The 13,028-nt window shown below is 33.7% G+C and overlaps 1 protein-coding gene across 1 annotated transcript; it reads right to left on the reverse strand.

Moving 5' to 3' along the window:
- Nucleotides 1–5,471: 5,471 nt before the first annotated feature.
- Nucleotides 5,472–7,017, reverse strand: LOC111296289 (transcription termination factor MTERF8, chloroplastic-like). Its single transcript, XM_022890499.2, has one exon. The coding sequence runs from the start codon at nt 6,774–6,776 to the stop codon at nt 5,661–5,663; it is 1,116 nt and encodes a 371-aa protein (XP_022746234.2). The 5' UTR covers nt 6,777–7,017; the 3' UTR covers nt 5,472–5,660.
- Between the last annotated feature and the right edge of the window lie 6,011 nt (nt 7,018–13,028).

The raw sequence follows: 13,028 nt of genomic DNA on the forward strand, positions 1-13,028 counted from the left end.
CCCAATATCTTGAAAGGTTCTCTCCAGAAGGACCCCATGAATCTCGGATCTCTATCGCTGATAATGTTTTGAGGGAGACCCCAGTATTTGACCACATGTTTGAACAATAGTCGAGTTGTCTTTCGCTGTACAATACTTATGAGCAGAAATGAATGTGACGTACTTAGAGAACCGATCAATCACCACCAAAATAGCTCCAAGATCACCAACCTTGGTAGGCTCGAAATGAAATCGAGAGAGATGCTTTCCCACGGTTTAACAGGTACCGATAGTGGTTCAAGCATGCCTGCAAGTTTTTTCTTTTCAACTTTGTTTTGTTGGCAAATGAGGCAAGTCTTCGTATAGTCCATCACATCTTGTCGCATGTGAGGCTAATAGTATCTCTGTTTCAATAACGCCAAAATACGTTGCCAGCCTGGATGTTCAGCCCATGGTGTGTCATGACATTCCCTCATTAACATCTGTCTCAGACCTCCTGCTCTTGGCAGAAACACTCAAGGCCCCTTGGTCCACAAGACCCCATTTTCTTGCCAGAAGTACTTGGACTTCCCTTCTTCCACTAGCGTCAAGATGGCACAGGCTTACGGGTCCTTCCCTAAATGATCTCCAATCAACTTGTGAATGCCTGTAGTGGCTCTGCTAGCCGCCATTGGGGCAATTCTTCTAAGGGCCGCTAAATTTATTCGCCTGCTCAATGCATCAACCATTTGATTGGTCTTTCCAGCAGTGTGCTCAAAACAAAAGTCGAACTCCGCTAAAAATTCTTGCCACCTAGCTTGTTTCACCGTAAGCCTTGGTTGGGTGAGAAAATGACTAACAGTCGCATTGTCTATCTTCAAGACAAAGTGTGAACCCAACAAATAATGTCGCCAAGCCCTCAAGCAATGAACTACCACCAAGAGCTCTTTTTTTTGGGCCGTATATTTCCTTTCAGCTTCGCTTAGCTTCATATTTTCAAATGCTATCGGGTGATATTGTAAAAGCACTCCTCCAATAGCAAAATCAGATGCATCCGTCTGAACTTTGAAAGGCTTTTCAATATCAGGAAGAGCTAAAATGGGATCCTTCATAATAGCATTCTTCAATCCTTCAAAGGCCTATTGGCACTCACTCGTCCAACACCATTTATGCTTCTTCTTTAATAGCTCCGTGAGGGCTATAGTTTTACGATAGTACCCTTTCACAAACCTTCTATAATAGTTGACTAGTCCCAAAAATGAGTGAAGCTCACTAACATTCTTCAGTGTTGTCCACTCCTTGATGACCTTAACCTTTTTCATGTCTATTCGAATGTAGCCACGTTCGACAATGTAACTGAGAAAATGGATTTGAGCCTGAACAAATGCACACTTCTCTTTTTTCACTTATAGCCGGTGCTCTTGTAACCTTCGAAGCACCTGACACAGGTGTTCTTGATATTCTTCCAAGGTGGAGCTATATACCATTATGTCGTCTAAATAGATGACCACAAATTTATCTAGGTAATCATGGAACACCTGATTCATCAATGTACAAAATGTGGCATGAGCATTGGTCAGTCCAAAGGGCATAACAAGAGATTCAAATGCACCATATCATGTTACACAAGTGGTCTTTGGCTCATCTCCCTCAACGATTCTGACCTGATGGTAGCCAGATCTCATGTCCAATTTGGAGAAGTACTTGGCCCGGTTCAATTGATCAAATAAATCTACTATAAAAGGGATGGGATATTTTTTTCTTACGATGACCTTGTTCAGCGCCCTATAGTCAACACATAATCATAAATTTCCATCATATTTCTTCTGAAATAACACTGACGCTCCGAAAAGAGCCTTTGATGGTCTGATGAACTCGACTTGTAGAAGCTCATCTAACTATTTTTTTAGTTCGATCAACTCTGGCGGGGCCATGCGGTAAGAAGCTCTAGCAGGGGGTTTCGTTCCTGGTAGGAGCTCAATTTCATGGCCCACTGCTCGTCGATGGGGTAAAACCTTAGGCAACATCTTTGACATCACCTCTTTGAATTCTTCCAACACCTTTTTCACACTATCGAATATTGGTTTCACTTCCGACCCTTCTTTGTAAATTAACATAGCCACAAATAAGAGTTCCCCTCTCTTTATCCTTTTCTTGAACTGTAAAGTTGAAATCATTTTTTTCTCTCTTTGGTAAGATATTGGCTGGCACCACACATGGGTGTTCCCCTAAGAACAACAAGCAGCTAGCAGCGGGGATAGGGATCACCTGAGCCAACATCATGAAGTCCAATCCGAGAACGACATCAAAGTCATCCATGGGAGAAACTGTAAAGTCTACCTTCCCTTCCCATGGCCTCAATTTAGTTGTCACACTCTTGGAGCTTCCACTGATCGCAAAGGTTAACGAATTGACCGTCTTCATTCATCCACAGTCTTTGCTAACCTTGAGACCACACTTTTTTGCTTCTTCTGGTGTGATGAAAGTATCAGTTGCACCCGTATCCACCATGACCTTGGTAGCCTTCTCATTGATCATTAAGTTCACATACATCAAGCCTCTACTCTGCTCTTTCTTTATAGTGTTCAGTTAGGTGTAGAGGGCATTGAGGAACCTTATTGAACCCATCCTGGCTGGCTCCTCTTCAACTTCTTCAATGCTCTCTGGCGCTTTTACAGACTCTTGAAATGAGGTTCTTAAGGTATTAAGGGCTCCTCTGTGTGAGCATTCGGTCACCCGATGCGACCCCTTACAAAGAAAGCAAGCTAGCGGTTGCCTAAGCTTGAAAATCACTGTGTTGCTTGTCTTAGGTTGGGTTCTATCTCGAGCAAAGGACCTCCTGTCTGATCCCTCACTGAAGGGCTGGTCCAACTTAATCATCTTTCCCCCACTCCCAAAGTTGAAGCTACTGCCAATTAATGGAGGATTTTTCCGTTTTAAGGAGCCATCACTATAATCGTAGAGACGTTTAACTGCAGCAATGGCCGTGGCCACGTCTTGCACTTTCTATCTTTGTAGTTTTATCCTGACCCAAGGCTTGAGGCCCTCAAGAAAATAAAACATCTTGTCCTTTTCGGACATGTCTCGACTATCCAACATCAGGGTAAAAAAGCTCCTTACAAACTCTTGCACTGTTCCTGTTTGCACCAATTCTCGAAGTCTCCTTCGAGCCATATACTCCACATTCTCAGGGAAAAACTGGTTTTTCAGTTCTTGCTTCAAGTCCGTCCAAGTCTTAATCGGGCACTCGTCATTGACAAACTTAGAGCGCCACCATAGCTTGGCATCCCCTATGAGGTACATCGATGCCATTGCTACCTTGTCTTCCTCTGAATCCGTGTGTACGACTCGAAAGTACTACTCCATGTCAAACAAGAAATTTTCAAGTTCCTTAGCATCCCTTACCCCCTCATAGCATCGAGGTTCCGACACCTTGGGCCTTTTTCCCCTTTCCATCGAGCTCGAACCCGATCTGACCACAGCCATTTGTAAGATGCTCACTTGTGCTCTGAGTTTCTCAAACTCTTTTTGGAGAATATTCAAGGCATCTCTAGCCTCTTCGTTCACGTTGTGGAGAGTATCGGATAACTTTCGCTGGGTTATCTCGATCTCCCTCACTCGGTCTTTAGTCGCCATATGAGTTTTCATTGCGGCCACCGCAGCTTCAAGTTCCTCAATTCTCTGTTAATGATTGGGTCCACCACTTGTGGCCATTTCATCCATTTTCTAGCACTTCTCAATCGTGCTCTGAGACCACATGTCAAGGACTAAGCTTTCTCTCAACAAGCAATAGACCGTGTGACACTTGAATGGACGCTCCCACCCAAGTCAACCTTCAATAAATTGATATCTGAACAAATAACCATAAGCCATGGTTAGTCCCAAGCATTCACAATAAGACACAATATATCGAGATCAATCGCAAGCGCACACACAAGAAGGCACATTCACATCGAGAAAAAGAAAAACACATCGAGACAATATTCGGGACATTCAATTGAGATGAATTTTATTGTAATCGAGAATCATACATCGAGACTTCCCAGCATCACCAGGGCCAGGGGGCAGCCCTTGGTGGATGGCCTAAGCCCGCATAGCAACCGATGAGACAGCACAACATTACGCTGCAGACTCACCCCTCCTAAAGAGCCTTAGAGATTTTAGAGCTATGCTACCACTAACCATTATAATGTTTGAAATGGGAAAACTTTTCCTAGCACAAGGGATCTATCCGGCCATGGCATTATACATGAGTGGTTCATAGCAACTTAAATCCCGGTCATGACCTTATACAAAGTTGGCTCATGACACCTAGCCTGATCTCGTCTGGTCTAGTTTGGCTAGCATCCCGACTCCAAAATCATCACTGTTCAATAAAATAAAAAGCCTTTGCTCAAAAATCTCAATCTTCACTGTCAATTCTTTCATAGTTTTACAGTATTTTTCCTAGAGCAGCCAAACACCAGTGCCTGCACTTAACAAGGCCAAAAGTCACTAGTTTTACAGTGCTTTTACAAGGTAACGCCAATTCTGGCCCTGAAAGAGTGACATCTGTTGTCTGGGAACGGAATTAAAATGTTTTACAACATTAATTCATTTCCAGCTGGGCCATCTGAAACTAATATATTAACAAAGGCACACCAAGAAGAAAACAATAGCTTAAATACCAACAAAGTTTCTCTTGTTTCAATTAATTACTTAGATTCTATTTGTTTGGTTTTTATTTCAAAAAAAAAGAAAAAGAAAAGAAAATGATTCGCTCCTTTGGATACAAAACCCAATAATAAAATATTAGAATGATAAAAAACAAAACATCTCTGGAGATTAATCAAAGAAAGATGAAGCATCTCTAGAAAAACTTCATAAAACTAGGAGGTAAGTGATAAAAATAGAGAAAAACAACTTCAAAAGGCCTGTAGTGCAGACAACCAGAGCATATAATAAGTAAAAACAGCTTGCTTCACGGACATAGCTGATTTGCTCGTTGAACAGGGGTAATCCAGTTAGTTCCATTTAACATCCAGGATTTTCAAGCGATGGAAACACTAGACTTATCTTTCCCTGTCTTAAATTTCAAGACAGAGCAACAATACAGTCACTAGCTTAGTACAGAAGACGAGTCATTTTAATAAATAGTATACAGGAGATTAAGATTTTCGATCTGACACCACTTATAAGAATAAAAAATGGATTCTTTTCCATTCTTTCAGAAGAAGAACTGGAATCATTTTGGTTAAGAGTTTCCCAATCTGCTAGAAAACTGGAAATCGCAGGCTTCCGACACTGAAAAATGAAAAACGAATATGTATCTCAACAAAAGACACTTTTGAGTAAAGAATGAAAATTTGCAAAAGTGAGAAATACTATGAAGCTAAACAAGACCTAAGTTATCTCAAAATAAAAGTTCCATTCCTAAACATAATTCATCTCAATCCCAGTAAGATATGAAGCTAACTATTATGAGTTTTTCAAGTTATCAAGGATTAGCCAAAGGAATTCCACTCAAAGCACGATTTTAAAATAAAGCAAAGAGTTGCCTGTAGATGGATTATAATAAAAAAACAAAATAAAATGACCTTAGGCAAACTACTATCAAGAAAAATAAAAAGCTAATGGCCACAGAGATGATATTAAGCGATCAAACTGACAGAGCCATAGTACATTAGGAACCAGTCAAAAGGAATGTCTAGGTAGATTATGATCTACAATACAGGGGTCAAACTTGCTGATTTGGGATCAAATTTCTCATTCTTGCCATTGGTAGTTTTTCTTTGCTTAGCCGCATGCTGGTACATATCCGACAAACCTGGAACTTTGTCCCTATGCTTAGTAATATATTCCTCCAAAAATTTCTTTTCAGTTAGTGTTATTACCCAAACAATCTTCTTATCCTCTTTGATCAGCTTCATCGACTCCAAAACCTTCAAAACTTTATACCTCGCAATAATCCTTTTATCGACTGAATAGAGAAGCAATTTCGGGTGTGCAATGATAGTCTTTAAATCCAGCTTCATAGTGTTCACATAAAAATCCATCAAATACCTAAGTTTTTTCTCAGAACAAGCTAAAGAAAAAGGATCTTTCCTAAAACTATTCAACACTTCCTCCTTACTCCATCCCAAACTCATAAAAGCCTCCACTTTTTTCATCCAATTCGACTTGCTCATCGAACAAATCACCTTAAGAGCATGTATAAACATAAGCTGTTTTGGTTCAAGACCTATTTCTTTAACAGTTTTAACCGCGTAAACTATTCTGTCATGGCTTTGCAAGAGAACTCTAGGCTGTGATACCAACAATTTCGATATCCTACTAGCAGAAATCCCTTCTCTAATCAGAAAATCAACATTTGGTTGTAAAATAGTATTCCAATTTAAAGTCACTAACCACGAAGATCGTTTAATAGCAACCAACAGTTCCTCACCATTCAGAAAAGGGGATAAAAACTCAAAAGATGACTTGATAAGAGAATCCAAGCTTCGAAAGAGAATCAAAGGATTCGACACAACGAGTTCAGGCAAAAGCTTACCCATAAAACCCTTTTGGATGAGATATTCAAGCTTGGGCTTGAGCTTTGTTTTAACTCTGCAATTGAGGATTTTAGGGTGTTTTTGAACCAATATGGCGATTTGGGTATTCTCGAATCCATAAGATTTCAAACAGTTGAGGACGGACTCGGATTTTGGAGAGCTTTTTGGGGAGGGTGAAAGAGCGGATTTTAAAGGAGGCGGTTTTGAAGCAGAAGAAGGGGCTGGGTTCGGTTGAAGGAAGCGTTTTTGGGTTAGAGAAAGCATATTTCTCAGAGAGATTTTAGCCATTTTTTGTTGAGTTTAAACAGCCGCAGAAGGAACTCCCCAAATCAGAGGAAATCGAAATCCAGGGTTTTTCTCAAATTGGAAAAACCAACCCGCCGTAACCCGACCCAGTTTGATTTACCCACAAGAATCGGCAACTTAAATGTTATTTTTTATTGAAAAATGTTTTACCATATTCAAGTCGAACTTAAGAAAACAGGGGATTTAAAATATATAATAAGAATATTAACATTTTGATCTAATAAAAAAACTACTCAAAAGAAAATTACCGAATTTGAATTTGATAATAAGAAAATTACAATTACTGTATTACCTTTATTAATCAAATAAAAAAAATAAAATCTCTTTATTTTTTCTTACTTCTCTAACGTGAAAATTTCTTTCTCTTAAGAACATAAACCTTTTACGTCCGTTTATCTTTCTTACCTTTTGTCCATCCTCTTCCTTTACTCTTCGTCCAATTTATTTATTTTGCTTTTCAATTTCCTTCTTTTTTCAACTGTTCTATCTATACAAGATTGAAATTGAAGGGTTTAAAGTTTTTGTTTTCATCAATTTTTCTCTATTTAAATTGCATCAGCTTATTAAAGTTAGGCTCTCTTTCCTCTGTCTTTTATATCACTCTTCATTATGTGTATTTGATTTTATTGTTAAATTATTATTTATGTTGATTCTGCAAATGGATTTGAAAAATATCATGATTTTAATTGTTTTATGTTAAATTATTATTTATACTATTTTCAATGGTTTTAGATATCATGTTTAGGGTGATCTTTATGATATATTAGTTTCAACGATGTTTTTATGTTTTTAATAACTTTTTAAAAGAAAAAAAATTACAAATTAAAAAAGGACAAAAATAATAAAAAGGCAAGTGTGCATATTTGGCTTGGTTCTTTGATAAAGTTGTTCTCATTTAGTTAGATAAATAAATAAAGGGTAAATATTTATAATTTATAAGGCCTAGATTTTGGAGACAAGTGATATGTATATATTGAATTAGGATATGTATGTTATGTTTTTGGGATATGGACGTTTAGATAGGAAGATATGTATATATTGCCTTTTGGCTCACGGCAACCAACCTTACTATCCCAAACATATCAACAACTCAATTCACAAAAAACCACTCATACTTCCAATTGAGACCCCAAACCCAAACTCTATCATCAGTATTCCAAATTGCCACTACACCCTTTAGGCTCTATCATAAAAGCCCTTCCCACCACCGTGAGTAAACTTATCATAAAATAAATCATCACTCACAACTTTTATAGCCCCAACCTATTGACTCAAAACATCCTCCAATACCCTACCATAAATAAACCCAACACAATCATTACACAACAAAAAAAATTAAAACCAAAATAACAACAACAAAAAATATGAAACAACAACAAAAATATCAAAATCAAAAAATGGGAATGGGTTATAAGTTTAGGTTTATTTTCGATTTTGAAAGAGTTTCATTTTAGGAGGGTTCTTTTCAAGTTTAGGTTAGAAAAAAAAAGAGAAGAAATGCCACTATCAGTGACAACAAGGATGGCAGTTGAATATGTAAGGTGAGTTTAGGGAAATCAAAACTATAGAAAGGAAGAGGAGGAAGAAAATAGTACCTATCTAGGTTTCAGGCAATTTGGACAATGGCAAAGGATATTTTTAACCGCTAGAAGTTTTAGGTTTCACTCTCAAATCTATGGTTTTAAGGGTTGATTTTGGAAAATTCGATCTTGGAATGGTGATCAGGAAGTTAAAGAGAGCTTGTAGTGAAAATTTGGGAAAAAATGACGTTGGACGGCGATGCCGATGATCGAAAATCGTCTTAAAAGAAAGGGTTTAAATTTTTTTTTATTTTGGTGAAAGTAGGGAAATGAGTAGGCAAAAAATGTTGGTTTTAATTGTCGTTTTAGGAAAATAAAAAATATATAAATTTGAAAAAAAAACTCTCGACCCATTTTCAACCGACCTAACCCAAACTGAGCTTGATTTAAAAGTCCATTAGATTTGGCCAAACCTCTTGCTTTGATCCACCTAGACTTTAACCCCAAGAAATTTGTTTAGTACAATCTCTTCCTATTTTATTTTACTTTGTTATCATACATTTTTAATTTTTATTTACTATCAAATATTTTTGAAAATAAATTTGTTGTGGATGACTAAGGAAAGAGGTTTTAGAAATAAAAATAAAATAATATTTTCATGTAAAAATATAATTTTAAAAATCCTACCTAAATATTGAAGATAATTCAAATAATTATTTTTGCAAAAGAATATTGTCTTTTGTTTTAAAAAATATTTATGTGAATCACTCAAGTGAAAGATCAAATTTTTTTTAATTTTACCTAGATATTGAGGAGTTAGAAAATATAAATGAAAATATTTCTAATACCAAAAATATCATTTTCATCCAAGTAAAACCTATTTAGAAAATAATATAATTACATGCATCATTTAATTCATGTCATATTGTCATATATGCATTTTATGTATGAATAAAAAGAACACATAATCATTGGAATTGTATCACAACATTACTAAATAATATTTTGATGAGACAATGAAGTCACATAAATTGTTTTGATTCAAAGATCTAAAATCTATAATTCAATTTGACTAACTCAATAACAATTTTATCATTAAAGTGGAGATTTTAAAATCATATCATATAATATCTTCATCTATATATAAGATTTTTGAAAATATCAAAACTTGCCCAATTTTGAAAATAGGTGAGGGAACATTGGAAATTATTTTCAAAATAATAAAACTGAGTTTATGCAATACACTTAATTAAAGATATAAGAAATCAAGTAGAACAAAGCTAGAATTGAGCTTTGTTAAGGGCAAGACGACTGCCCATATATAGGAGTTGATTGCCATAGCTTTCAAGGAAATAAAAAATCATTTTGTTATAAAAATACTTTTGGGCATTCCACTACCTTATCAGCAAAGAGTGTTCTATTATAAAATTATACTAAGGCAATCGGATGCCATTATATGGGAGCCGACTACCTTAGTTTAAAAAGTCATATTTTTTAAACGTAAGAAATTATTTCTCTTGAAATGAAAAGTATGATTATTCAAATGAACTAATATGTCCATAATTGTTAAGAAAGGTATCTTTGACGTGCTTTTTTATTGAAACAACACAATCAAATAGACACAATCTTTGAATTTAATCTCTATAAATAAAAATTGTAGGTGTCCATTTGAGAAGTTGATGGAAAGAGTTCATAGGATTGAATAATCAAATACTCTTTTATCTTTCCTCCATTCTTTTAAGACAAAGTCTTATTTATTTGACATTATTTTATTGCAAGAAATCTTGTCAAAGATAAATTATTTTTGTCTCTCATCAAGGAGATTTTAGTGATTTAACTTTTTTAGTACAAAGTAGATTAAACATTAATTTTATTGTATCTTAGAGGCTATTCGATACAATTTATTTTGTAAATTGTAATTGATAAGGATGAAATAAATTTTTAAGGAAAGTGAACATTTACAACACACTTGAAGTCAGTTCATATATTCTTTGAAGTTTTCATTTTAAAATCAACCAAGGCTTGAAAAGAAAGATTACAACAGAAAATACAAACGAAAAATTATCATCAACTTTAAAATTCATAATTTGCAAGTCTTGGAACTAACATGCCCGCCTTTAGGAATATGGAATATTTTGTAACAGCAAGGGTTTCATTAGACTAATATAAAAGTTTTTTTAGTCTAATTATGTCCAATAAAATATCGAGAGCTTATTTTTATTTTAGAGATATTTTAGGGTTTATTTTATTACTATTCCTTTATATTATATTATTTACTTTTCAATTTTATCTTTTCTTCTACATTTCATCAATGTATTTTTGTTGACACTTTTCTATATGAGTGCCAGTTAATAAAAAATTATGTAAACTAATTTATATCTTAGGATATATAACAATATTATATTTTTTTGAGAAATTACTATCATAATTAAATATTACATTTATATAATCAATTAAATAATCAATTATTACATCATAATTAAGTTACAATAATTTTATAATCAAGTAACAAACTAGAAGATAACTAAACAAACCAATCAAACTCACATAAAGTAAAACTTAAAACTAAGAGCTCAAAATTTTAAAACCTTCTCCTAACAATATTATATTCCAGAAAAAACAAAAAAGCAATGATAAATAAAAATATATTAATTTTACCAACTTTTATGATAGTTAAGTTTCAATAATAAGTTATTAATCAGTTAAAAATTAATAAATTATAAAAAACCTAATTTCATAACCAACGACCAATCACTAATAAATAGCAAAAATAATTATGAGTCATAATTCAAAAGATTATAAGAAAATAAAAAATATCTTATAGCAACTTTATTTTATGAAAGAATTAACTACAAAGTGCCATTAAATTGAAAGCAAGGAAAAGTAGAGGAAAATAAACTAGAAGAAAAGGGAAAGATAACAGGAAAAAAAAAAAGAAAAAAGAAAGAAATAGAAAAAATTGTAAAATATATTTATTTTTAGAAAATGTAAGATTGAATACAAAAACATGGGCTTAAAATATATTTAAAAAGGAGTATAAAGTGTTAAAAAAAATTGAAATAGTTTTAAAGCATCCAAAACAAAAAATAATCCAAACAAAGTAATGAAAAAAACACATGGGTGTTACCCAAAATGTAAATAATGCTTTAGAGATAATTAAGGTTCAATGCTGTTCATTCTTGGACATAAAGTAATAAAATTGATGACAATTTATCATTTGTATTAACAGAATATTTAATAAAACATTTCAAATCCATTATTTTCATTATAAAATCAATGAAATTAAAAATACAGTGAAAAAATTTGTCATTTTTATTAGCATAATATTTTGTGAAATATTTCGATTCCAATACTCTTTGTTAAAAAATCAATAAATTTGAAAGTATTGTAAGAAAATTTCAATAATTAAAATATACTTACAAATTTCCATATTTTTTTGACACATATAAAAAAAAAAGATTAATAGGATTCGAACCCAAACCCTACATATCTTCTTAAGCCTTCTTAACTACTAAGCCAAAAAGTTAGATGGTAAATTTCAATATTGAATCATAGTCTAATTCGGGTAGCATCACAGTACCAATATCACAACCGTTCAATAAAATAAAGACTTTGATAAAAAGTCTCAATCTTCACTGTCAACTCTTTCATAGTTTTACAGTCCCCAAACACTAGTTCCTGCACTTAACAATGACAAAAGTCACTAGTTTTACAGTATTTTTACAATTTAATGCCAATTCTGGCCCTAAAAGAGTGACATCTGTGACCACTGAAGAGTTGGCCTCTCTTGTCTGGGGACTGAATTAAAATGTTTTACAACATTAACTCATTTTCAGTTAGGCCAGCTGAAACTCATACTAACAAATGCATACCCAGAAGAAAAGAAGGATTTTTGCAAAAGAATATTGTCTTAGTTTTAGAAAATATTTATTTGAATTGCTCAAGCGAAAGATCAAGTTTTTTTAGTTTTACCTAGATATTGAGGAGTTAAAAAATATAAATGAAAATATTTCTAATACTAAAAATATCATTTCCGTCCTAAATAAAATCTATTTAAAAAAAAATATAATTACATGCATCATTTAATTCATTTCATATTGTCATATATGCATTTTATGTATTAATAATAAATATGAAATGGTAAAATGACAATTTCAAAAAAATTTATTTTAAAAAAAATAGAATAATAATTTTAAAAAAATGATTTTGAAGATCCTACCTTGATGTTAGAAAAAATTCAAATCATTATTTATACTAAAGAATATCATTTTTATTTTTATCAAAATTAATTATAAAAATTTTATATTCCTCTATTTAGATAAAAATTAAATATGATATAAAATAATTATTATCTTATACTATTAATAATTTTATTTGTCAAACATTCCCTACGACGGATGCACGGCACAATTACGACCAAAAAGTGCCCCAATGGCACCAGGTCATGGCTTCGTCTGGATCCAAATGGGTCTGAATCAATATGAAACCCATGTTTAGGTGGAAAGTTTTAGGGAAAAAAAAAGTAATTAACTAATTCTACTTTTGCAGTGGCACTTAGGCACCATGTGGTTGCAGTGAATGGCCTAGCCTGGTCTCGTCTGGTCTAGTTTGGCTAGCATCCCGGCTCCAAAATCACCACTGTTCAATAAAATAAAGCCTTCGCTCAAAAATCTCAATCTTCACTGTCAATTCTTTCATAGTTTTACAGTATTTT

Source organism: Durio zibethinus, chromosome 12, assembly GCF_047325235.1.
Source record: "Durio zibethinus cultivar Kanyao isolate XHJ-2024 chromosome 12, ASM4732523v1, whole genome shotgun sequence".
Lineage (NCBI taxonomy): Eukaryota > Viridiplantae > Streptophyta > Magnoliopsida > Malvales > Malvaceae > Durio > Durio zibethinus.